This window comes from Prunus persica, chromosome G2 (assembly GCF_000346465.2).
Source record: "Prunus persica cultivar Lovell chromosome G2, Prunus_persica_NCBIv2, whole genome shotgun sequence".
Lineage (NCBI taxonomy): Eukaryota > Viridiplantae > Streptophyta > Magnoliopsida > Rosales > Rosaceae > Prunus > Prunus persica.
In genome coordinates, this window is record NC_034010.1 from 21269259 (window position 1) to 21295676 (window position 26418).

Here is a 26418-nt window from a genome sequence, read left to right on the forward strand (position 1 = left end):
CATGTTTCTATAGGATATTATTATTTACATTATTAGTCAATTAGAGTAGTCACATCCACACCAGTCTTTGCATGCGAAACTGCTTACTGCCCTGCAACTGCCTTCACCAAAATTCTCCCACAAACCCATTATTTTCCTTTAAAATCTTAAAAACAAAATTTGGTCCCTCTGTCGCCACAATTTCTAATTAATGTTAGAAAACACTAGAAGCATATAGGAACAAAAGAATCAAAATTTTCTTCTTCGTATTATTTATTTGAATATGACCTCAAAAGTCAAAGGCTTTCCAAGAACATTCACTATAAAAGAAAAGAAGGCTCCTTCTGTTTAACACACATCTCAATTCTCACAGACCGTCCCGTTTCGAATCTATCAATGGCAGAAGCAACAAAGAGGTAGCACTTTAGACTTCATTATGCTTTGTTTCCTTGTCCGATTTCCAATCCCTTTAATTGTTTTTGTTTCTATGAATTTGGTGTTTGTGTTTTCTTAGGTATGCGGTTGTTACTGGAGCAAACAAAGGTATAGGATTGGAAACTGTAAGGCAGTTGGCCTCAAATGGGTTCACCGTAGTCTTAACTGCCCGAGATGAGAAGAGGGGTCTTGAAGCTGTTGAGAAACTCAAAGAGTCTGGCCTCTCAGGTCAAGTGGTTTTTCATCAACTTGATGTGGTTGACCCTGCTACTGTTGCTTCTTTGGCAGACTTCATCAAAACCCAGTTTGGGAAACTCGATATCTTGGTATGTATATGATCATAGCTACAGGTTTCTTGAAAAAGTTTCTGTCTTTTGAATCTAACTCTTAATCCGAATGTGATTTAGTTGGAGGAGATGAAATATGGAATTGGAAAATGAAAATAGCAAACCAAGTAATAACTAGCTTAGTAATATCTTCAACAAGTTAATCTTTGAAATAATTAGAAGTCTTAGGCTTTTTGAAGAACAAAACAAGTTTCACATAACTACCAGTCTGCCACTCTGTTTTTGTTTCTTGGAATCTTTTCATATATGATATGATCCCTTTCTGTACAATTTATAAGTACCCTAGAAAGATCAGTGGCTGGAGTTACGGGGTTTGGCAAAGTGGCATAATTATTGGGCTTCTTTAAAGGGCATTGGCCTTTATGGTTAGTTTGGTTTTAACAACAAAGAGATTGTAAGAGTAATCAGTGGATCTATCAACTTTCTTTTCCTTTCATTTTCGATTTTCTGTTCTTTTCTTTGCTAAAAGAAAACAGATAGTGAAACAGTTGGACTCTGCACAGGTGAACAATGCAGGGGTTGGTGGAAGCATAGTAGATGGTGATGCTTTTAAAGCTTCTGTAGCCTCCGGTGCCACGGTAAGTCTTTTGTATAATTTTTTATCAATAGCTATCAAAAACTAAAAGCTTCAATGTATGTGCCAAAGTGAGAATTTAAACTGATCTGTGGTTTGGCATACTTTAATCAACGTTTTTCTTGTTTGGGGTGGGTGTGTAAGTGGTGGGCAATAGGCACCATAATAATAAGTTTGTTTTTGCTGATACAGGAAAGAGGAGGAGTTGATTTTAGTAAACTAGTGACTGAAACTTATGAGTTAACAGAAGAATGCTTGCAAATAAACTATTATGGTGCTAAAAGAACAGCTGAAGCACTTATCCCACTCCTCCAGTTATCTGACTCACCGAAAATTGTTAATGTTTCTTCTGTCATGGGGATGTTAAACAACATACCAAGCGATTGGGCTAGAGGAGTTTTTACTGATGCCGAAAACCTAACAGAAGAGAGAGTAGATGAGGTACTGACTGAGCTTCTAAAAGATTTCAAGGAGGGTTCACTTGAAAGTAAGGGCTGGCCTTCTTCTATGCCTGCCTATATAGTCTCAAAAGCAGCACTGAACGCATATACAAGGATTCTAGCAAAGAAGTACCCCACTTTTCGTATCAATTCAGTCTGCCCTGGCTTTGTCAAAACAGATATAAACTACAATGTCGGTGTCCTACCTGTCGAAGAAGGGGCTGCAAGGGTTATGAAGTTAGCATTGCTGCCCAATGATGGGCCTTCTGGTTCCTTCTTTGTTCAGTATGAAGTGTCAGATCTTTGATTGAAGATGATCCATTTATGCAATTTTAATACATATCACTTGTTGGGCAGCATCTTGAACTTTGATGTAATTTAAGTATATTTGGAACCAGCAGCAGATCCTTTTTAAGTTCTTTCTACATTCAATATGACTCGAGGACGACATAAAATAGTCCTGTATGATTGCATCTCTGTGAAATTATTTTCCACATCTTGAGTTGATTGAAGGATCTAATACATTGCTTGTTTACATTTCTACTTATCAACCGGCTCTTGAACCCATATTATCGTTTACATTATTATTCAACCAGAAATTCTATGTGATTGATATCCCTCCTTTAATCGATACTATCAATAACATTTTAGTATATTTTGTTATAGATATGTTGGCAACAATTATATTAATCCTTTATCGACAATCTGTCATTAATTAAGAAATAACATAGGTATTAATTAAGAAATAACATAGGTATAGAGAAGAATTGATTATCCAACAATCCGTCAATCTGTCAATCCATCAATATTATTGTATTCAATTGTTGAATAAAGAAAAATGACAATTGGCATGTTCAATGCAAAACTACTTACGACTTTGCATGTTACGACTTTTTTGCCTATATACTCCAACGGTGGCTGAGCCCCTTTTAGGGGCCCCACTGGGGAAGCCCTTGTGAACATGTTGTTGAAAGGTCTCTCTGGTCTGTCAACGTGTGCACTTGCGTCACTACCTTCATACTTTTCCTTAATACTCCAAGCAAATGTTGTTCCATCTTTCCCATTCAATGACTTCTAGAAAACATTACAGGCAAGCATTCTTTCTCCAGTATAGGAACAAACGGCTTTTCAAGAACATTTTACTATAAAACAAAAGAAGCCTCCTTCTGTTTAGTCTCACTTCTCACAGACCGTCCAATTATCGAATCATCAATGGCAGAAGCAACAAGGAGGTAGCACTTTAGAGTCCTTTATGCTTTGGTTCCTTGTCACATCTCCATTCCCTCTCATTGTTTCTGCTTATCATTTTTGTGTTACGAATTTGGTGTTTTTGTTTTTCCAGGTATGCAGTTGTTACTGGGGCAAACAAAGGCATAGGATTGGAAACTGTGAGGCAATTGGCCTCAAATGGATTCACTGTAGTCTTAACTGCCAGAGATGAGAAAAGGGGTCTTGAAGCTGCTGAGAAACTCAAAGAGTCTGGCCTCTCAGGTCAAGTGGTTTTTCATCAACTTGATGTGGCTGACCCTGCTACTGTTGCTTCCTTGGCAGAGTTCATCAAAACCCAGTTTGGGAAACTCGATATCTTGGTATGTGTATGATCATAGCTGCAGGTTTCTTGAAAAAGTTTTGGTCTTTTGAAATAATTAGAAGTCTCAGGCTTACACAATATCCACACAGGTGAAGGTTACATTAGAGACTGTAAAATTGATCATATCATGCTTGCTTATTGTGTCCACTTCCAGTTGTGGGAGATTTTACTTTCAAGTCTAACTATAAGATATGAACCCTCTGTACAATTTACAAGTACCCTAGAAAGATCAGTGGCTGGAGTTAAGGGATTTGGCAATGCCTTGATGGTTGGTTATAGAACCATATAGATTATCTTAGTAACCCGAGGATGTACCAACTTCTTTTAATTGCATTTTCTACAATTTTCTTTTCTTTGCTAAATTAAAATAGGTAGTGAGACAGTGGTTTCTGCACAGGTGAACAATGCAGGGATTGGTGGAGCCATAGGAGATGCTGATGCCTTTACAGCTTTAGTGAAGTCTTTCGACATGGTAAGTCTTTCGAATTAATTTTTTCAATAGCTATCAAAACCTAAAAGTTTCAATGTATGGCTTGAAAATTTTTCATTGTGATGTTCATGTCAAACTTTGATCAACATTTTTCTTGTTTGTGGTGGCTGTGGGCTATAGGACCATAACAATAAGTTCGTTCTTACCGATACAGGGGAGAGGAGAAATTGGTAGTAAACTAATGACTGAAACTTATGAGTTAACAGAAGAATGCTTGCAAATAAACTATTATGGTGCTAAAAGAACAGCTGAAGCACTTATCCCACTCCTCCAGTTATCTGACTCACCGAGAATTGTTAACGTTTCGTCTTTCCTGGGGAAGTTAATGCATATACCAAGCGATTGGGCTAGAGGAGTTTTTACTGATGCTGAAAACCTAACAGAAGAGAGAGTAGATGAGGTACTGACCGAGCTTCTAAAAGATTTCAAGGAGGGTTCACTTGAAAGTAAGGGCTGGCCTTCTCCTTCGTCTGCCTATGTAGTCTCGAAAGCTGCACTGAACGCATATACAAGGATTCTAGCAAAGAAGTACCCCACTTTTCGTATCAATTCGTTATGCCCTGGCTTTGTCAAAACAGATATAAACTACAATGCCGGTGTCCTACCTGTCAAAGATGGGGCTGCAAGGGTTATGAAGTTAGCATTGCTGCCCAATGATGGCCCTTCTGGCTCCTTCTTTGTTCACTATGAAGTGTCAGATTTTTAATTGAAGATGATTGTTGTGAAATTTATTGCAAGCGCACAATTCGCACAAGTAATACAGTGATGAGTGAAGTGTCGTTCCCACGAAGAGTGATTTAATTTACTAAGTACCGATTGTGAGAAAAATAAAAGCAAGCGTAGAGAAATAAAGTAGTGAGATTCAAGTTATGAGAGCACTAGAGCTTCCGATTTCACCATAGCCAATTTTACCCAATTCCCTTAGCATGTTAATCCTAATTATTCTCTATGTAGACAGTTGATTTTCCCTACTTTATTCGATACTCCATCCCTGGTTATATCAAAAGTATTCTTATTACCAACCCACTCTATCCCTAGTAATGGAATTAAGATAATAAGAACCCATTAAATTCCTTGGAAACCCTACAAAACAACCACATAAGTCACGACAAACATCCATGTCTAATCATGTAACTCATGGCATCTATTACAAGAAGCAACCCCAAATTGGATATCCCTGTCGTCAATTTAGCATCAAAACAATTAAATGTTGGCCAAACATTCAAAGCATTAAGCATGGTACTCAACATGGAAAAATACTTGGAATTAACATTGACTAAAGTAATTGAGTATTCATGGCTAGGCTACATCGTAGCACTGGTAAGAAGAAATTAGTTCATGAAAACTTTAATAAAAACCATGATAAATAGTATCATAGGAAAGAAAAAAACCAATTGAAGATTTGATCTCTGCACGACACCAACTCTAGCTCCAGGTCGTCTTCTTTGTCTCTCTAAAACTCTCTCTCCTTTGAGTGTTTCGGCTATAAGTATGAATGTGTAGGAATTTGTGAGGCTAGATGATGGAGGATGGTGGGTAATGGATTCTTTGAACAATGACCTAAACTCCCTATTTATAAAACTCTTAGGAATCCTACCTAATGAATAATTACAATTGTTATAAAAATAGGATTCCTTCTAATATAAGGTCTTCTTTATTCCTCCTTGTTTGACTTGATAAGACTTGAACCATCTTGAACTAAGAAATTTGACAACATTCCTTGCAACAAAAGGAATGACTTGGCTTCTTTTTAATTGATCTCCAATCTTCATCTTCTTGCCTTTTTTTAGCACACTTTCTCCTATTTCATAATTCCTTCACAAATCTCACAAAACCAATTAAAAACAACTAATTTAATCCAAGAAATTAATAAATAAATAAGCAAATGAGGCATAAAATATATATATATAAAATATAGACTTATCAATGATCCATTTATGCAAATTAAATACATGTAATGTATTTGGCAGGATCTTTAACTTTTAATGTAACAAAGTATATTTGTGACAGGACCCGCCCCGAATTTTCCGAAATTCTAGATGAATCCTGTGGAATTCCCGACATCACCCCGATGCCGAGCCCACTTACTAAGGACCGGGACTTTCTGCCGAAATTTCAGCAGAGTCTCCCTTGTAAATTGATCATTCCCCAAATTTTTTAACCTGTATAAAACACATTTGATATCCACAACTGGCAGCATGCACAAGATAATTTCATGCAAATCACATAATCGGCCTCCGGCCTTCAAATAATTCGAAACTAAACCACCAACAAACTCTAAACACAATTATGAACGCCAAATGCGATTTCCATCATCTAAATTCCCAAATATTGAACGTACAAAATTAAACCTCCTAACAAGACTACATCTCATTTTCACCTAAATTTCAGGACCAACAAGAAAGTCCAAACCAATCTTCATCACACAACATGAGTAAAGTTTAGCCCGCGGCTGTACCTAGGCACTACCCTAGGCTGCCTACGTACCCTTACTAAGGGATCAAGCCACACGTAGTTCTTTCCATACAAAATTTCCAAATCCATCAACATGCAATCAATTCTAGAAATCCCCGCCCGAAAATCCTACGCCACGTGTGACTTAACCATCATGTCATCTCCCCATACGCCGGAAATTCCAACGCCACGTATGGGATTTGTCTTAACGTCGGAAAATCCTACGACAAGCGAGACCTAACAATCACATAATCTCCCCATATGCCGGAAATTCCAACGCCACATATGGGGTCTGTTAGCACGCCGGATAACCTATGCCACGTGTGACCTAACAATCATAGCATCTCCCCATACGCCAGAAATTCCAACGCCATGTATGGGGTCTGTCCTCACGCCGGATAACCTACGCCACGTGGGACCTAACAATCACATAATCTCCTCATATGCCGAAAATTACAACGCCACATATGGGGTCTGTCAGCATGCCGGATAACCTACGCCACGTGTGACCTAACAATCATAGCATCTCCTCATACGCGCGGAAATTCCAACGCCACATATGGGGTTTGTCCTTACGCTGGATAACCTACGTCACGTGGGACCTAACAATCACAGGGTAATACTTAGGGTAGTGTGTATAGCACTTCAAACTGACATACTCTCAATTATCTAAACTAATACTAGAGGTATTCCCACTTTAGTGATACCAGTCTATAGTAGACTGCAACGTAATTTAATCAGGAAAGTAATATTATTTTTAGACCAATGATCATGCACATAAACATAAATTTCATAATTTCAATTATTAAAACAATATCTAAGAGTTTCCTACAATAATAATAAACACTCTAAAAAATCTCAACCTAGTCAACATAGCTCAACAACGCTCAAGACCTGTCACTAGGGTCATTATAATCCTTCTAGGAAGGTAAAACTACCTCCGAAGACTCACGGTCAACCAAGGGTCAAACTACCCAAACTTGGTCAAATGGGCCCACGGGGCCCATGACCTCCAAATTCCGATCCTAAAGTTCCTATGTGTTCTACAAGGCTTATGACACATGTTCTGCAATCTGGACCAAACTTGCAGAACGTCCGGGGTTCCGATTCACACATAAACTTTAAGTTATTAAATCGGAACATCCGGGGCTCCGATTCACGATCCATGAATTCCTACACGATCCTAGAAATTCCTAGGTTAACACATATCAAATTCGAGACCATCCAAAGGTCCAAACCTATCGAGCCCGGATAACACGCAATAGGCGATATCCGTTCGAGACTCAAACGGTATCCAAATTGAAATCCGAGCACACCTACGCACTCGTGAGGACCGGGAGATTACATCGGGATATAGTGCCCTTTTTCTACAGTGCCCACTCGCCGCCGCACGCGCCGGCAGCGCGTGGGTGCCCAAAGCGATTACGCATCGCTGAAAAATCCCAAAACCACGGCTCCAAACTCCTACCCTAGGTATATTTGGAACCACTTTTGTTCTGGACCTACCCCAAAAACTGACCGGAAGTGGCCGGAATCGCGATCCCAAAATCGGCCGAACCCTAAATCCAAAATCGAACGACTTAGGCTAAAAATAAATGTAATCCTGCCCAACCATCAGCTAGAGCATGGAACATAGGTAGAAATCCATGCCTTACTCGTCAAATTTGGAGGAAAAATGAGGGAGAACTAACGGTTTGAAAATCTGTGAAAACCGACTCGTTTTCTGCAGATTCCGGCGGCTAGAGTGGCTAACGGAGGCAGAGACCGGGTGGGATGAGAAGAGGAGGAGGTGGCAGTTCGAACAAGACTGGTCTCGAGGCCGGTTGTTGACGATGGCGACGGCAGTGGCTCTTGGAAGCCACGGCTGTGCAGAAAACAGAAGGTAGGAAGGTCACTACGCGCGCAGGGAGAGAGAGAGAGAGAGAGAGAGAGAGAGAGAGAGAGAGAGAGAGAGAGAGAGAGAGAGAGAGAGAGAGAGAGAGAAAATCTGGTTTTTAAAAACCAACTTCAAAATATTTACAGTTTTGCCACTGAGCTTGTTTTGCTCGTAACTTCTTCGTTACAACTCCAAATCGAGTCCACCACATGTCTACGGACTGACCTCACCGTGCTCTACGCAACGGTATAGTCGAAATTCTCAAATTCCTTCCCGGTCAAAAAGTAAACTTTAGACCTAATAAAATATTTTAGGGGCAAAATGGTATTTTCTTTGAATAAATTAGTATTTACTAATTTATTTAGGACCGGGTCGATACAATTTGGACCCAGCAACAGATCCTTTTTAAGTTCTTTCTACATTCAACATGACTCGAGGATGGCATAGATTCAATAGTCCTGTATGATTGCATCTCTAATACATTGCTTGTTTACATTTCTACTTATCAACTGACTCTTGAACCCATATTATCATTTACATTATTATAATCAGAAATTCTATGTGATTGGTGTCCATCCTTTGATCAAAATGATCAATATCATTTCGGTATATACTTCTTATGGACATGTTGACAACAATTATATTAACATGTTATTGACAATCCGTTATTAATTAAGAAATGACATAGGTGTACAGAAGAATTGAACATTCAATTGTTTGTTTAATAAAGAAAAAGACAACATGAGTCTCTTTAACAATCATGTTTTTGGATTGGAGCAGCCTAATTCACCAATGATCATGCACATAAACATAAATTTCATAATTTGAACAACTTGGGCACTTGCGTCACTATCCCCCTCTTTTTCCTTAATACTCCGAAACAAAAATCCGAGCAAATGTTGGTCCATCTGTCCCATTCAATGACTTCTAGAAAGCATTATAGGAACAAACGAATCGATTTGAATATAATACTCAAAATACAAAAGCTTCCCAACAACTTCACGTTATAAAAGAAAATAAAGATCCTTCTGTTTAGTCTCATTTCTTACCCCTGCTTTTTTCCGAGAAAGATACATTTAGGCTTTTATTATCTTCTTATTCATTCATATCGTGGATGTAGACATTGCTTGTCACGTGCGTGCGTACGTCTCCATAATTGACTTGAGGCTAGCTTTTCAATTACTCATGTAGAATTTTTTTTTTTCAAGTGCCCATAGAGATAAGACTTCCATATATGGGGCTCACCTCAATTAAAAATGTAGTTAGTAAAGTGGTACACGATTGTTTTTATATATGCTCAGATATTTAATTTTACAAAAATAATGCATCCAACTAACTCAACCAAAAAAGTTGCATCCAATTAATTATGTTCTTAGAATATCGATACAAAATAAATTAGGTGTTAAAAAGATATTTATTTTTGCAAAAATAATGCATCCAACTAACTCAACTAAAAAAGTTGCATCCAATTAATGATGTTCTTGGAATATTGATACAAAATAAATTAGGTGTTACAAAGATATTTATTTTTGCAAAAATAATGCATCCAACTAACTCAACCAAAAAAGTTGCATCCAATTAATGTTGTTCTTGGAATATTGATACAAAATAAATTAGGTGTTAAAAAATATTTAATATCTAAATATGATCTATTACGACTTATCGTCACAATCATGGTAATTATTCAAAAGGTGTAACATCCCTTATACAATTTAATCGATTTAATCAAATTTAATTCTTTTGTGAAATTTCAATTTTGCCCTTGGGAGTAGGGGTACTTTGGTCACTTTAAGAAAAAAAAAACATTTATTGTATGGTATTACGTAATGATGTAAGTTTGTGTTATTTTATGTGAGGCCCCAATTTAAGGTTAGCACAGGGCCCTCAAAATCTCAAGACCGGCCCTGGGCCCCGTTGGGGAAGCCCTTGTGAACATGTTGTTGAAAGGGCTCTCTGGTCTGTCAACGTGTGCAGTTGCGTCACTACCTTCATCCTTTTCCTTAACACTCCAAGCAAATGTTGTTCCGTCTTTCCCATTCAATGACTTCTAGAAAACATTACAGGCAGGCACTCTTTTCTTTCTCCAGAATAGGAACAAACGGCTTTTCAAGAACATTTTACTATAAAACAAAAGAAGCCTCCTTCTGTTTAGTCTCATTTCTCACAGACCGTCCCATATCGAATCATCAATATGGCAGAAGCACCAAAGAGGTAGCACTTTAGAGTCCTTTATGCTTTGGTTCCTTGTCACACCTCCATTCCCTCTCATTGTTTCTGCTTATCATTTTTGTGTCATGAATTTGGTGTTTTTGTTTTTTCCAGGTATGCAGTTGTTACTGGGGCAAACAAAGGCATAGGATTGGAAACTGTGAGGCAATTGGCCTCAAATGGATTCACTGTAGTCTTAACTGCCAGAGATGAGAAAAGGGGTCTTGAAGCTGCTGAGAAACTCAAAGAGTCTGGCCTCTCAGGTCAAGTGGTTTTTCATCAACTTGATGTGGCTAACCCTGCTACTGTTGCTTCCTTGGCAGAGTTCATCAAAACCCAGTTTGGGAAACTCGATATCTTGGTATGTGGAAGATTTTACTTTCAAATCTAACTATATGATATGAACCCTCTGTACAATTTACAGGTACCCTAGAAAGATCAGTGGCTGGAGTTAAGGGATTTGGCAATGCCTTGATGGTTGGTTATAGAACCAAATAGATTATCGAAGTAACCCGAGGATCTACCAACTTTCTTTTAATTGCATTTTCTACATTTTTCTTTTCTTTTCTAAATTAAAATAGATAGTGAGACAGTTGGCTCTGCACAGGTGAACAATGCAGGGATTGGTGGAGCCATAGGAGATGCTGATGGCTATATAGCTTTAGTAAAGTCTTTGGAAATGGTAAGTCTTTCGAATTAATTTTTTCAATAGCTATCAAAACCTAAAAGGTTCAATGTGTGGCTATAATGTGGATTTGGGAGTGTGCTATTTTGCCTCTGCGCCTATCTGGATTAGCTCCTTCTTGATTGATGATATGTTAGGGGTTGTTAGAACCCTTTAGTTTGTGCTGACAGTTTGTAGTCTGTTTGTTTTGGGGTTTGATCCCCCACTAGTTCATAAAATAAAAAAATAAAAAAAAAGCTTCAATGTATGTGCTAATGTGAAAATTTCAATTGATCTCTGGTTTGGCCAAAGATCTGTTTCGCTTAATGCTTTGCTGTTTTTAGTAGGGGAAATGATCTGATTAATTGATTTAGGATTTTTCCAATAAGCTGCTACCTTTCTGGATTTACTTATCTCACCTGATAAATCTTTCTGCACTCTATCCATAATTTTTTTTTTGAAGCCCTTTGCTATAAATAAAATAAATTATGCACATAAGTTGTCATGCTTTCTTCCTCTCTAGCTTGAAAATGTTTTATTGTGATGTGCCAAACTTTGATCAACATTTTTCTTGTTTGTGGTGGGTGTGGGCTATAGAGACCATAATAATAAGTCTGTTCTTACTGATACAGGGGAGAGGAGAAGTTGGTAGTAAACTATGGACTGAAACTTATGAGTTAACAGAAGAATGCTTGCAAATAAACTATTATGGTGCTAAAAGAACAGCTGAAGCACTTATCCCACTTCTCCAGTTATCTGACTCACCGAGAATTGTTAATGTTTCGTCTTTCCTGGGGAAGTTAATGCATATACCAAGCCATTGTGCTAAAGGAGTTTTTACAGATGCCGAAAACCTAACAGAAGAAAGAATAGATGATGTACTGAGTGAGCTTCTAAAAGACTTCAAGGAGGGTTCACTTGAAAGTAAGGGCTGGCCTTCTTCTTTGTCTGCCTATGTAGTCTCAAAAGCTGCACTGAACGCATATACAAGGATTCTAGCAAAGAAGTACCCCACTTTTCGTATCAATTCGTTATGCCCTGGCTCTGTCAAAACAGATATAACCTACAATGCCGGTTTCCTACCTGTCGAAGAAGGGGCTGCAAGGGTTATGAAGTTAGCATTGCTGCCCAATGATGGCCCTTCTGGCTCCTTCTTTGTTCAGTATGAAGTGTCAGATTTTTAATTGAAGATGATCCATTTATGCAAATTAATTACATGTCATTTATTTGGCAGGATCTTGAACTTTTAATGTAACAAAGTATATTTGGACCCACAACAGATCCTTTTTAAGTTCTTTCTACATTCAACATGACTCGAGGATGTCATAGATTCAATAGTCCTGTATGATTGCATCTCTAATACATTGCTTGTTTACATTTCTACTTATCAACTGGCTCTTGAACCCATATTATCATTTACATTATTATTATAATCAGAAATTCTATGTGATTGGTGTCCATCCTTTGATCAAAATTATCAATATCATTTCGCTATATACTTCTTATGGACATGTTGATAACAATTATATTAACACGTTATCGACAATCCTTTATTAATCAAGAAATGGCGTAGGTGTACAGAAGAATTGAACATTCAATTGTTTAATAAAGAAAAAGACAACATGGGTCTCTTTAACAATCATGTTATTGGATTGGAGCAGCCAAATTCACCAATGTTAAATGCAAAACTACTTGAGACTTGGCATGTTATGAACAACTTGGGCACTTGCGTCACTAGCCCCCTCTTTTTCCTCAATACTCCAAAACAAAAATCCAAGCAAATGTTGTTCCATCTTTCCCATTCAATGACTTCTAGAAAACATTATAGGAACAAACGAATCGATTTGAATATAATACTCAAAATACAAAAGCTTTCCAACAACTTCATGTTATAAAATAAAATAAGGCTCCTTCTGTTTAGTCTCATTTCTAGCTTGGCATGAGAGGCTTGTGGCATGGAAGCGAAATTGACATGAGTTTAGCATTGAAGAGAAAATTAAGTGTTCCTAGAGGAAAGATGGGGTATTAAGGTAGGAGAGAGGATTTTGCAGAGAGATTTGGTTGAGCATGAGGAAAAAGAGAGAAAATGGTGGCTTGAGTGTTTTTCTGGCAGCTTGATAGAGACTCAAGTGTTAAAACAGCTTGCCAAGAGGGAAAACTAAGGGAAAAAGATGGGCTGAGCACGAAATTGCTGGGTTTTGGGAGTAAGAGAGGAAGCTTGCTCTTTGATGTGGTTGATGCTTGTTGGGTAGAACATGCCTCTTTTATAGCCGCTGGAAGCTGACATTTTCCAAGAAACCCTAGTGGTTTCTATCCCATTTTGCCAAGTTTTTCCTTCCTTTCTCCCCTCATCCCTTCAATCATCCTATTTTGGTGAAATATACTATGCTCCTTTGCACAAAATCAGGGATTTTGGGAGCTCAAGGTCCCTTTCCCGCAACTGCCCTAGTGAAGAATTCCTATTTTCAGTCATCCCCCTTCCTCTCTTTTCTTCCCTCTTTCATGGTCAGATCTGATGAAGGAAAGAAATGGGTATACATGCTGGTTTGAAGGATGATTCCCACTTTGCGCGTCAACATCCCATGGTTCGCTGGGTGTTTTGTGCTTGAAACTTGTTCCTTCCCATGTGCTGGAGCCTCCCAGTAGCTTTTCAGACTTTCCTTCGTGACTTTGTTCTTCAGCCAAGTGTTGGAGCTTTGCAACTCTTTTATTGTAATTGTATGGGCCAAGTTGATTTATTGAGTAAGTAGGCTATTTTTATCAAACGTTGGGCTTTTTTGATTGAGTCAATAGGCTATTTTGGTTGGGATATTTTTTCTTTTATGCTCACCCATATGTTTAGTCCTAAGAAAAGACCTTGCATAATGATAAACATTCATGCAAATCTAACACCAATCTAATTCAGTCCTGCTGCATACCAAACCAAGAGGCTTGACTGTAATTGCAAAATCAAGTGCAACGGGGTATGAACACGTGGTGCATTATGGAGATTACAAGAGTGAAATGGGGCCTACTTCTCTTTTCCATTTATTTATTTGTTTTAATTATTATATCAACAAACTCATCATTGAGAACGGGGCCTACTTTGAGTATTTGTTAATTGAAAGTTGTTTGAATATACAAGTCGAAAGCTTCGAAATTGCATAGTCTCTGAAATTGTTCCCAGTACTCACAGATATCCTACATCAAATCATCAATGGCCGAAGCAACAAAGAGGTATCTCCATACGAAAATTTCTCTCTTTTGTTTCACCTTCTTCCCTGAATTTGTTGTTGCTTTCTTCTTCTGTTCTTTCAGATATGCAGTTGTTACAGGGGCAAACAAAGGGATTGGGTTAGAAACTGTCAGGCAGTTGGCCTCAAATGGAATCACTGTAGTCTTAACTGCTAGAGATGAAAAGAGGGGTCTTGAAGCTTTTGATAAACTCAAAGAGTCTGGCCTTACAGGTCAAGTGGTTTTTCATCAACTTGATGTGGCGGACCCCGCAAGCGTTGCTTCTTTGGCAGATTTCATCAAAACCCAGCTTGGGAAACTCGATATCTTGGTAAGATCAAAGCTCACTTCCTGAAAAGTTTCTGTCTTTTCAATTTAATTCGTTAAATCCAATTTCCCTTTGAATATAAGCATAGATGAGTTGATGTTGAGACTGCAAAATCGAGTGGTTGGCACAAACCCATCTTCTTATTGTCACCACTTTCAATTGTGAGAGTTGAATTTTGTTCGTTAATCGGTCTTTGAGTTCTTCTCCCATATCTGATTTGATCCCTCTGTTCAATTTATAAGTTACCCCAGAAAGATTAGTGGCTAGCATTAATGGGTTTGGCACACTAGCATATTTGGCCTTCAAAGCTAAGCCGTTTAAGGGCCTTGAACTTGGTTGTTAGTTATAAGAAGAAAGACCACCATAGTAATCAAAGGATCTCTCAACTTTCTTTTTTCTTTGTATTTTCTAGATTTGTTTTTTTTTTTATAAAGTTAGATTATCTACAGGTGAACAATGCAGGGATTGGTGGAGTCGGACTAGATTCTGATGCTTTTAAAGCTTCAGAAAATTCTGGTAGTGGGGTAAGTCTTACATTTCTTTTTTTGTTGTTCCACCACACAGTGAAGGTGATGTTTGAGGAGGGAAGCTTCTAATGTCGGCTATATATGTTGCTGTTTGATTCTGGTTAGACTTCATCTTGATATTATTAACACAACACCTTATCAATAGCTATATCAAAAAGTTACTCTTCAATGTGCTAATGTGCAAAATTAACTTTGTCTGTCGTTTGTCCAAGGGTCTGTTTGCGATGTTGGGGTTAATGCCTTGCCTTTCCCTTGCCTTTTTTCCAAGGGGAAAATGATCTGTGTTGTGCCATTCCAGAATTCCTTAAGATACTTCAATAGTCTAATGCACATATATCTGAGATTCTGATGCTTCCTAGAACAGATATGAATCAAGTTAGAGTTAACAAATACGTTGCTTATCTTAAATGGATTCACTTTTCTTGCCTGGTAAAAGTTTCCACATTCAGAAACTTTGATAGCTTTTTTATCTGAAAGAAAATCTAGATATAAGTTCTCCTTTTACTCCTTTGATCTGAATAGTATTTTCACTGTGATGCGCATGTGTAACTTTTAATCACCATACTTTCTTGTTTGAGGTGGGTTTATAAGAACAGGGCCAAAGAATAATTTTCTGCGTAATGCAGGAAGGAGCAAACATTGATTGGACTAAATTTCTGACTGAAACATACCCGTTAACAGAAGAATGCTTGCAAATAAATTACTATGGTACTAAAAGAACAGCTGAAGCACTTATCCCACTCCTCCAGTTATCCGATTCACCAAGAATTGTTAACGTTTCTTCCTCCGCGGGGAAGTTAGAGAACATACCAAGTGATTGGGTTAAAGGCGTTTTTAGTGATTCCGAGTACCTAACAGAAGATAGAGTAGATGAGGTATTGACACAGCTACTAAAAGACTTCAAGGAGGGTTCAATTGAAAGCAAGGGCTGGCCTGTTTATCCTGCTTATAGAGTCTCAAAAGCAGCAATAAATGCATATACAAGGATTCTAGCCAAGAAATACCCCAACTTCCGCATCAATTCTGTCTGCCCCGGCTATGTCAAGACAGATATAACCTTCAATACCGGCATCTTGTCTGTTGAAGAAGGCGCTGCAAGTGTTCTGAAGTTAGCATTGCTGCCCAGTGATGGTCCTTCTGGCCTCTTCTTTGTTCGGTCTGAAGTATCATGTGCATGATTGAAGACGATCAATTTGTGCTAATACATGTCATTCGTTGGGGCAGAATCTTGGATTTTCAATGTAACAAAGTATATTGTTAAAATTTATGTAAATCAGTGATGTGGCAAGTTTGTTTGTTAAACTAAAATGGATGCATGCTCATTAATTTCTGTCTTAGAGATCTTCCCTAGATTGGCTTATTGTTCTTCTCCAAATTTGACCAATAATCTCCTTAATTTTTTTTTAATTAAAATTTTTGTAATTCTTATTTCACCATTAAAAAATAAAGAACCCACCAAAAAAATAAAAAATAAAAATCTCCATCAATCAAACTTGTAGGTTATTTATTTATTTACATTTTTGTTGTGAAAATATTAAAATAGTCAAAACAATATGGCATTAATAATAGCATCCCTATATTTTAGCCACTAATGTTTTTAAAGCGTCAATTACACATTGACCTGAATAACAGAGTTTCTATTTTGCGGCGTTCACACTATTTTACTTTCGTACTCTCTCTCCATCAAGATATTCATCTGATTTAGTTACCGTTGGAGTTGGACTGAAATTAGCTTGGCTCCCAAGTTTTCTCTTTTCTTGATTTATTTTCCTGATAGGACAAGAATTAAATACCCTAATCGGACAAGGACTGTATGAGAGATTATATAAGGATAGCAAATCCATCTCACTTTTCGTTACTTTGTTTTTGTTGATCACTTTCACTTCACAGTTTATTTCATTCAATTTCTCATCTACTAGAACAAAGATTTTCCTTTTCAGTTCTCTGCCAATTTGTTTTGTTGATCATGGCTTCTTCTTCACTGGGTTCTTTCAATCTCTCAAGTAGGAGCAAAAGAGAAGGAGATGAAGCAGAAGACAAAGGGAAGATGGGGTATTTGACAATGGAAGATTTTAAAGGCATGAATTTTGATTCTTTGTGTCCTTATGATCAACTGACATTGGTTGCCACTGTTCTTGTTGATAAAACTGAGCAAGAGAAGAAACAATTGAAGAATGAGGAGCACCAGATACAGAGCAGACCCTCCTCATCACCACAAGTTTCTTCTTCTTCTCCAAATGCATCACCCCATTTTCATCCCTTGGTCCCTGGCTTGGTTCAAGGCAAATATGTCAATTGGGTGCAGCAGGGATACCCTAAGAAACCAAGGTCTGCTTCTAATTTTGGGCAAAAGTCAACAATAAATACCAGCCCCCCTGCTACTGTTGCTGCTGCTGCTACTCATGATGATCATATTCAGGGACGCAGAAGTAGTAATAATTATGGGTTGAAAAGAAAATCCAATGATGATCATGATGATAGAGATAAAGATTGGGCTGCTCCCAATAAGAAGAAGGAGAAAAAGGAGAAGAAGAAGAAGGTGTACATCAAGAACAAGAAGGGTGCTACTCTTCACCATCGTCCTGATTTGCCTGAAGATTTTAAGAAAATGATCATAGGCCAGATGAATGGCATAGAGCTGACATGTCTCATACAGAAGGAATTGTTCCCCAGTGATGTAAACCCAGATCTAAACAGGTTTTCATTGCCTCCAAACCAAGTCTTATTCAACGATTTCCTCACGCCCGATGAGATTGAAGCTCTTAAAGAGAGGAAAGAGAAGAAAAATCATGATCAGGGTTCCCTAAAAAGTCCATCGCCTTCCCTCAAAGTTCCATTTATAGATCCGAGTCTTAAGCTTGAAGATAAAGAAGGGATAAACTTGACTATGTGGACGCTGTCAAACTCAGAAACAAAAACCTATGTGTTGAGAACTACTTGGGGTAAGGTTGTTTCGAAAAACAAGCTCGTTGCTGGTGATGTAATCCAAGTTTGGTCATTTCGGGCCAACAACAATCAGCTTCACTTGGCTATTGTTGTGGTAAAAAGAGCTGGGAAAATTGGTACCAACCAGAGTGAAGGGAGTTCTAGTAAGAGAGGCAATGTCGTTGATATTGGCAATGAATGCGGTGGCCAAGGAAGTAGAGGAGTGGAAGGTAGCAGTGAAGTTATGTACAGAAGCACACCAGATTCATTTGTCAAAGAAGCAGGAAGATGAAGACTTTTCAGGCCCTAATTGTGATTTTCATATTCTTTTTGTAAAGATTTTCTGATCAGGTTTCATTTGCAGTGTAATTAACTGATTAATTAGCTTTTGTTTTTGTTGCAGATGAGTTAATCAATTCAGATGCTAATACATTGCATCCATATATATATGTAAACACTGTGCAAGTGATTTTTTTTGCATGAAATATCAAATTTTTATACATATTTTCCTACTAATCTAAATCAGCATAAGTTATAACTTGTACCCAAAAGAGTAAAAAGGAGCAGCGGCACTTAATTCCTTTTTTTAATAAGAAATTATAATTTTCTTTATTGGTTCCCAGTAATTAAGAATTGAGGCATCACTTATGGTTGGTGAGCAATTCTCATACAGTCAAAAGTCAACGTCCAGAAGACTAGTGTTGCTGTGCTTTGTCCTATATGGTCTAATTGGCCATTGCATTACAAACTAGCAGTCTTGCTTTGCTAAGCTAAAACTTAAAACTAATAAGGAATCTACAAATTAGGAATCTGTACTTGAAAGAAAGCAACCCAACACCAAAAGTTGAATATTTTAAAACAAATTATACCAATATAAAATGATAGTAGAAGACAACTCCAGGTTATATATAGTAATGCAAGAATAAGAATAAGAAAAGAAAAAGAAAGCTGGATTCCCATCAACAATGGCAGAAGCAGGAAAGAGGTACCATACTTATTGCTCACCCTGATGCAATTTAAGCTTCATAGTTCATAAATATCTCAAGCCCTTGTTCACGTTAACACCCTTATTTCATTAATTTATAGTGTGAATTTCTTTTTTTTTCTTTTTTTCAGGTATGCAGTTGTTACAGGTTCAAATAAGGGAGTTGGATTTGGAATAGTTAGGCAGCTGGCTTCAAATGGGGTCATGGCAGTGTTGACCGCTAGAGATGAGAAGAAGGGTATTGAAGCTGTTGAAAAATTAAAAGAGTGTGGCCTCTCAGACCTTGTGGTTTTTCATCAGCTTGATGTCACAGACTCTTCTAGCATTGCTTCCCTGGCAGATTTTGTCACAATCCAGTTTGGGAAACTAGACATCTTGGTATGTATAACCAGCTTCTCTTTCTCAAATTTTATGCTCATTTCGAAAATCATCGATAAATTTTTTTCTTCAAATGCATTTATGATTATACTTGACAAGGATTTAACAAAGATGAGAAGTGTTGAACTTCCATAGGTAAACAATGCAGGGGTTAATGGAACCATTATGGACCCTGAAGCTCTCAGAGCTGCTGCAGCTGCAGGACTTGGTAAGGTAAGCTGATCAGTAAGAAAATGCAAGTTGGGGTTAGGAATGCACCACTTAGTCAGCATAGTCATGGTTTCATTTTCCGCTTTACATGGTTTGTAATATTGTTCTAGGATGTGATTGATCTTTTGGAATTAACTAAGGGGGAGATTTTGTCCAGTGGACTAGTCTAGTTAAATTATATGCCCTTTTTTTCTTTTAATTTCTACATAAGAATAAAATCTGTGTAATACCATTATAGCTTCCGTTACATGACGTTAATGACTCCTTTCGTATGATATGCACTCCATAATAGAGTTCCTCCAAGCCTATGAAGTGAGATTATGGACCTTAGCTGCTTGATTAGTTGGTTAGTACATGTTACAGGGTTCTCAAGAGTACTGATAAATTGTTGCTATATATATTAGCAATCAAGTATAAATTACTTGAACCTTAAGTAAAGCTACGTCTGATATTATATGCACAATAGTTTGCTTTGGTGGAGTTGGTAGAGGATTATTGGACGGTTATCAATAATTATTACCAAGAAAAAAATAAAAAAATTTCTTCTTCTTGATGCAGAAAGATGTAGAGGTCAAGTGGAGTGAAATGTTGACTCAGACATATGAGTTAACTGAAGAATGCATTAAAACAAACTACTATGGTACCAAGAAAATGACCAAAACATTTCTTCCTCTCCTCCAGCTATCCGATTCACCAAGAGTTGTCAATATTTCTTCTGGCCGGGGGAGGTTAAAGGTACAAAGTGTTCTCATATTTTGTCATCCTCATTAGATTTAACCACTTCATCCCTTAAAATCAAAATTCCTATTTTGCATAATGAGCCATCTGAAATTCTCCTATGATGCATGTTTCTTCAGCTTATACCAAATGAATGGGCCAAAGGGGTGTTGAATGATGCTGAGAAACTTACAGAAGAGAGAATAGAAGAGGTTTTGAATGAGTTTCTAAGAGATTTCAAAGAAGACATGCTGGAAACCAAATGCTGGCCTCCTGCCCTCTCTGCGTATATACTCTCAAAAGCAGCCTTGAATGCATACACTAGAATTGTGGCCAAGAAGTACCCAAATTTGTGTGTCAATTGCATCTGCCCTGGATTTGTCAAAACAGACATGACCTTCAATGCTGGCATCTTCACCGTTGACGAAGCTGCTGAAAATGTTATGCGCTTAGCAGTATTTCCAAGTGGCATTCCTTCTGGCCTCTTCTTCTTTTCTCAAGAAGTCACTCCCTTTTGAGTGTAGTTAACTAAAATAATGAAAGCCATAGCTAGCTGCTGCTCTCTATGTCGTATTGATGAATAATTCCATACATTGTATGTTATATGAGTTCCTTTGTTTTTCTTTGCTGTGGTGAGTTGAGTTAGCTGGCCCTGGAGAAATTATTGCTTGCATGGCAACTTTCATTAAAGCCCAGTTTGAGACACTTGATACCCGGAAGTTGGAACCATTTGATACATCGCAGATCGGCTCAAGAAAATCCATTAACCCTTCAGTTGTCTGCAGACAATTTAGACCCAGTGAACCAAAATTCATATTCCAGAAAGCCCACTAAACCACTAGCCAGGGACTGTAGGCCCAGAAGCGTTAGTGCTTAGTTTTGTTTCTCTGGGCCTTGGGGCCCCCATTGAATCCGAAAGATGAAGAAATTACATATTTCCTTGTGCGTCCCTGGTAAGATGAATCAAGAAATGGCCGTACAAAAGAACCGACTATTCTTTGCTAATTTGTTTCTTTTGTAGGATCAACCTTGATTTGTTTAGTCAAAAAAACAAAAGAATCTATCAACAAACAAGACCGAGTAATCAAAGACCAGAACTTGAATATTTTAAAAGATATGATAAGAATAAAAATTACTATTGAAACAAAGCCCATGTTATATGCTCATACCGAAATCAGAAAGCAAATCTGGAAACCCATCAACAATGGCAGAAGTAGCAAAGAAGTACTACCTGCTGCTTCCATGATGTTTTAAAGCTTCACTTCTATCAGACTCCTTGGCCACCACAATCCATATTTCATTAAATTTTAATACAAAATTTCCTTTTCCCTTTTCTTTTTATTTCAGGTATGCAGTTGTTACAGGTTCAAATCAAGGGATTGGATTTGGAACAGTTAGAAAGTTGGCTTCAAATGGGATCATGGTGGTGTTAACTGCTTTAGATGAGAAAATGGGTGTTGAAGCTATTGAAAAATTGAAAGAGTGTGGCCTCTCTGACCTGGTGGTTTTTCATCAACTTGATGTAACAGACACTGCTAGCATTGCTTCCCTTGCAGATTTTGTCAAAACCCAATTTGGGAAACTAGATATCTTGGTATGATAAGAAACCATATATGATCAACTTCTCTATCTCTCTGTTCATGCTCATGTTAAAAAAAATTCATATAACTATGAAAAGTACATTAACTTATAACTTAATCTATAGGTAAATAATGCAGGGGTTAGTGGAACCATTGTAGACCCTGAATCTATGAGAGCTGCTGCAGCTGCAGGTATTGGTAAGGTAAGTTTTCCTTTAGCATCTTAAAGAGTCCAAATTATATGTGGATTTGATTAAAACTTTTCATATATAAATTTCAAATACAAATCTTTAATTTCAAAAATGGACTAGCTAAATGCAATCTTTCTTTCTTTGATGCAGGATGGTGTAGGAGTAAATTGGAGTGAAATAATGACTCAAACGTACGAGTTAGCTGAAGTATGTGTGAAAACAAACTACTATGGTGCCAAGAAAATGACCAAAGCACTCCTTCCTCTCCTCCAGCTATCTGATTCACCAAGAGTTGTCAGTCTTTCTTCCAGCATGGGATCGTTAAAGGTACGGAGAGTTTTCATATTTTTGGCATCTCATCCGGTTGTTGTTTCAATTTTCACCACTTGAGCCCTTTGTTTCTTTGTTGTATTTGAGTCCTATTGTAGTTATGGGCTAACAAGTAGTTTATGTCTTCAAATCAAAATGTTTTTCATATGCATGTTTGTTTCAGCATATACCAAATGAATGGGCCAAAGGGATGTTAAGTGATGCTGAGAAACTTACAGAACAGAGAATAGATGATGTTTTGAATGAGTTTCTCAAAGACTTCAAAGAAGATATTCTGGAAACCAAAGGCTGGCCTACTTCCCTCTCTGCCTATATACTCTCAAAAGCAGCCGTGAACGCGTTCACTAGAATGATGGCCAACAAATACCCAAACATCTGCATCAATAGTGTAGACCCTGGATTTGTCAAAACAGATATGAACTTCAATACTGGCATGTTAACCATTGATGAAGGTGCTGAGAGTGTTGTGAGGTTAGCTATGGTTCCAAATGGCAGCCCTTCTGGCCTCTACTTCTATTTACAACAAGTCTCACCCTTCTGAGCATAACAAACCCTTTTCAATTTCATGAAATAATGATCCTCTTCTGTTTAAATTGCTATATTTATCTTGGTGTGGTGTAACAACAATTTCTCAAACTCTTGTGTCTCTGTGCTTATATCCGGATATTGGACAAAACTTTGCCCTTAATCTGTATTTCTTTAATTCCTTGATCAAGGGGCCTGACTCTAATCGACCGATTCCATCCAAAATTGAAGTTTAGAAAACTTATGATAAGAGTGCAGAAAATTAAAGATCAATGAAATATATATTTATAAATGTGATAGTCCATACAAATATTACTTCCTGAAAATTTACACATGTATGCATGCACATATTAGCATTTGCTAGTATTTGCATTGATTAATCAGTTAATTACATTGCAACTGAAACCTGATCTATGTAAAGCTCATCAGAAAAACTTTACAAAAAGAATATGTAAATCATAATTAGAGCATTAAAAGTCTTCATTTTCCTGTTTATCTGACAAATGAATCTTATGTGCGCTCCTGTACATAACTTCACTGCTACCTTCCACTTCTCTACTTCCTTGGCCACCACATTCATCACCAATATCAACAATATTGCCCCTCTTACTAGAACTCCTTTCACTCTGGTTGGCACCAATTTTCCCAGCTCTTTTTGCCACAACAATAGCCAAGTGAAGCTGATTGTTGTTAGCCCGAAAAGACCAAACTTGGAGTACATCACCAGGAACCAGCTTGTTTTCCCTAACAACCTTACCCCAAGTAGTTCTCAACACATAGGTTTTTGTTTCTGAGTTTGACAGCGTCCACATAGTCAAGTTTATCCCTTCTTTATCTTCAAGCTTAAGACTCGGATCTATTAATGGAACTTTGAGGGAAGGCGATGGACTTTTTAAGGAACCCTGATCGTGATTTTTCTTCCCTTTCCTCTCTTTAAGAGCTTCAATCTCACTAGGTGTGAGGAAATCGTTGCATAAGACTTGGTTTGGAGGCAATGAAAACCTGTTTAGACTGCCATTTACATCACTTCTGAACAATTCCTTTTGTATGAGACATCTCAGCTCTGTGCCATTCATCTGGCCTATGATCATTTTCTTGAAATTTTCAGGCAAATCAGGACGATGGTCAAGAGTAGGACCCTTCTTATTCTTGATGTACACCTTCTTCTCCTTCTTCTTCTTGGGAACAGCCCAATCTTTATCTCTATCATCATGATCATCATTGGATTTTCTTTTCAACCCATAATTATTACTCCTTCTGTGTCCCTGAATATGATCATCATGAGTAGCAGCAGCAGCAACAGTAGCAGGGGGGCTGGTCTTCATTGTTGACTTTTGCTCAAAATTAGAAGCTGACCTTGGTTTCTTAGGGTATCCCTGCTGCACCCAATTGACATATTTGCCTTGAACCAAGCCAGGGACCAAGGGATGAAAATGGGGTAATGCATTTGGAGAAGAAGAAGAAACTTGTGGTGATGAGGAGGGTCTGCTCTGTATCTGGTGCTCCTCATTCTTCAATTGTTTCTTCTCTTGCTCAGTTTTTTCAACAAGAACAGTGGCAACCAATGTCAGTTGATCATAAGGACACAAAGAATCAAAATTCATGCCTTTAAAATCTTCCATTGTCAAATACCCCATCTTCCCTTTGTCTTCTGCTTCGTCTCCTTCTCTTTTGCTCCTACTTGAGAGATTGAAAGAACCCAGTGAAGAAGAAGCCATGATCAACAAAACAAATTGGTAGAGAACCGAAAAGGAAAATCTTTGTTCTAGTTGATGAGAAATTGAATGAAGTAAACTGTGAAGTGGAAGTGATCAACAAAAACAAAGTAAGGAAAAGTGAGATTGGTTTGCTATCCTTATATAATCTCTCGTACAGTCCTTGTCCGATTAGGGTATTTAATTCTTGTCCTATCAGGAAAATATAAATCAAGAAAACAAAAAACTTGGAAGCCAAGCTAGTTTCAGTCCAACTCCAACAGAAAACTTGGGTATTTAATTCTTGCCATACTGTTTCGAATATTTTAATATTTTCACAGCAAGATAAGTAGATCCAAACGTGAGTTGGCAAATTGTAAAAGTACATTATAATTAATTTGAATAAAATATTGGTTTTCCCGTTGAGATTAGGAAACAGGAAACTATAAATACATATGTAGCGTGAGGCTTTTGTAAACACTAGCCATTGTGATTTCAAACGATCGAGACCCTTCACTGGGTTTCCAAAATTCGCTATAATTTTATCTCTTTCAAACGATCGAGACCATTCACTTCACTAGCTACTTTCTCTTTCAGACAAGATGAAGGCTTTGAAGGAACAGCGATGCGAGCGAGAGCCCTCCCCTCCTGTTGGCGTTGGCGTTGACGATGACGATGACGACTTCGCTGGACTCGCTTGCCCTCCCCTCGACGACCTCGAAGCTGTCTTCATCCTTGAAAGTGAAACCACGACTTTTGATCCCTCCAACTTGTTCGACGACGTCAAACTTGATGACCACGACATGGCAATTCAAGAGAAGCCCAACAAACCACCATCCCACGGCAAAGGGAAGAGTTTGGAGACCCTCCGCTTGATGCTAAGCGCTCCACCTCCATCTTCTTGTCAACAAAAGCCTACGGGGCCAATAAAATCTGATGCTCACCATCAACGGCAAGACTAGGATGATGAAGGGAAGTTGAAGCAAGAACAAGCCGTTGACCAGTTCGACGAAGTGCGGAGCCTTCTCTTATTTTTTAGAGAGCCAACAAAACCCTAAGGAGCCCACAAAGTCTACTGATCATGATCTTCACCATCGGCAAGATTGGGATGATGAAGAGAAGTTGGAGACTAGTGTTCGCGAAAGCTTCACCAAGGCTATCGAGAGTTCCAAAACAAGCGAAAGAAAATTCAAGTTATCGACATCAAGAACTTGCCTATGCCTTCACCAAAGCTAAAGCCACAACGAGGCCGGGTTTTGAACAAGAACAAGTTGTTGACCAGTTCCAGGAAGTGCCGAGCCTTCTGAAATCCTGTAGAGCAAGCACGTGGTCTTATTGTTTAGTTTATTCAATTCGTTCATTAATTGTTTAGTGGCTAAAATATCTGAATGCTATTATTAATGCCATATTATTTTGAATATTTTAATATTTTTGTGTGTTCTTTAACACTGATCTGAAATTTTAATTCCTTGTTCCAGGGCCTTGATTAGTGGGCATTCTGAAAAATTTAGAGAAATGTATTATAAAATTCATTTCTTGCATTGAATTTATATATACACCCTAAACCTTATAAATTGAAGAAAAAGGACCAACTGAACTGTAATATTTTTAATTTGAATTATATGTGTAATACCATTATTGTCCTTGGATTATGATTTTTAGGAAAGAGAAAAAAAAAAACTAATGGCATTGTTGTAATTTTTAGGGTTTTCAAGGGTTGTATGGTATATTTATGGCACGCTTACTAATCCATAATC

General features: G+C 37.8%; 5 protein-coding genes across 6 annotated transcripts; all 5 read left to right on the plus strand.

Annotated features, from left to right (window-relative positions):
* On the plus strand, positions 194-12443 carry LOC18787733. Its single transcript, XM_007220832.2, has 14 exons — positions 194-395; positions 494-740; positions 1265-1339; positions 1528-2081; positions 3118-3364; positions 3521-3638; positions 3738-3838; positions 4011-4549; positions 8040-8192; positions 8333-8432; positions 10339-10397; positions 10509-10755; positions 11002-11076; positions 11691-12443. The coding sequence occupies exons 1-14, from the start codon at positions 376-378 to the stop codon at positions 12240-12242; spliced, it is 3087 nt and encodes a 1028-aa protein (XP_007220894.2). The 5' UTR covers positions 194-375; the 3' UTR covers positions 12243-12443.
* Positions 2851-4734, plus strand: LOC18785308 ((+)-neomenthol dehydrogenase). Its single transcript, XM_007221136.2, has 4 exons — positions 2851-3007; positions 3118-3364; positions 3764-3838; positions 4011-4734. Exons 1-4 carry the CDS (start codon positions 2988-2990, stop codon positions 4560-4562), a joined length of 894 nt encoding a protein of 297 aa, XP_007221198.1. The 5' UTR covers positions 2851-2987; the 3' UTR covers positions 4563-4734.
* LOC18787433 ((+)-neomenthol dehydrogenase) lies at positions 14093-16482 on the plus strand. Of its 2 annotated transcripts, XM_020558336.1 has the most exons (4): positions 14097-14274; positions 14356-14602; positions 15049-15123; positions 15753-16482. In XM_020558336.1, the coding sequence occupies exons 1-4, from the start codon at positions 14255-14257 to the stop codon at positions 16302-16304; spliced, it is 894 nt and encodes a 297-aa protein (XP_020413925.1). In that variant the 5' UTR covers positions 14097-14254; the 3' UTR covers positions 16305-16482. The 2 variants fall into 2 exon arrangements, with proteins under 2 accessions (XP_020413926.1, XP_020413925.1); XM_020558337.1 differs by lacking the exon at positions 15049-15123 and having other exon boundaries at positions 14093-14274.
* LOC18787677 ((+)-neomenthol dehydrogenase) lies at positions 19062-20987 on the plus strand. The gene is made up of 4 exons (XM_020558340.1): positions 19062-19414; positions 19550-19627; positions 20183-20359; positions 20482-20987. The coding sequence occupies exons 1-4, from the start codon at positions 19241-19243 to the stop codon at positions 20857-20859; spliced, it is 807 nt and encodes a 268-aa protein (XP_020413929.1). The 5' UTR covers positions 19062-19240; the 3' UTR covers positions 20860-20987.
* On the plus strand, positions 21474-23157 carry LOC109947660 ((+)-neomenthol dehydrogenase-like). The gene is made up of 5 exons (XM_020558334.1): positions 21474-21565; positions 21689-21935; positions 22047-22124; positions 22263-22439; positions 22606-23157. The coding sequence occupies exons 1-5, from the start codon at positions 21501-21503 to the stop codon at positions 22981-22983; spliced, it is 945 nt and encodes a 314-aa protein (XP_020413923.1). The 5' UTR covers positions 21474-21500; the 3' UTR covers positions 22984-23157.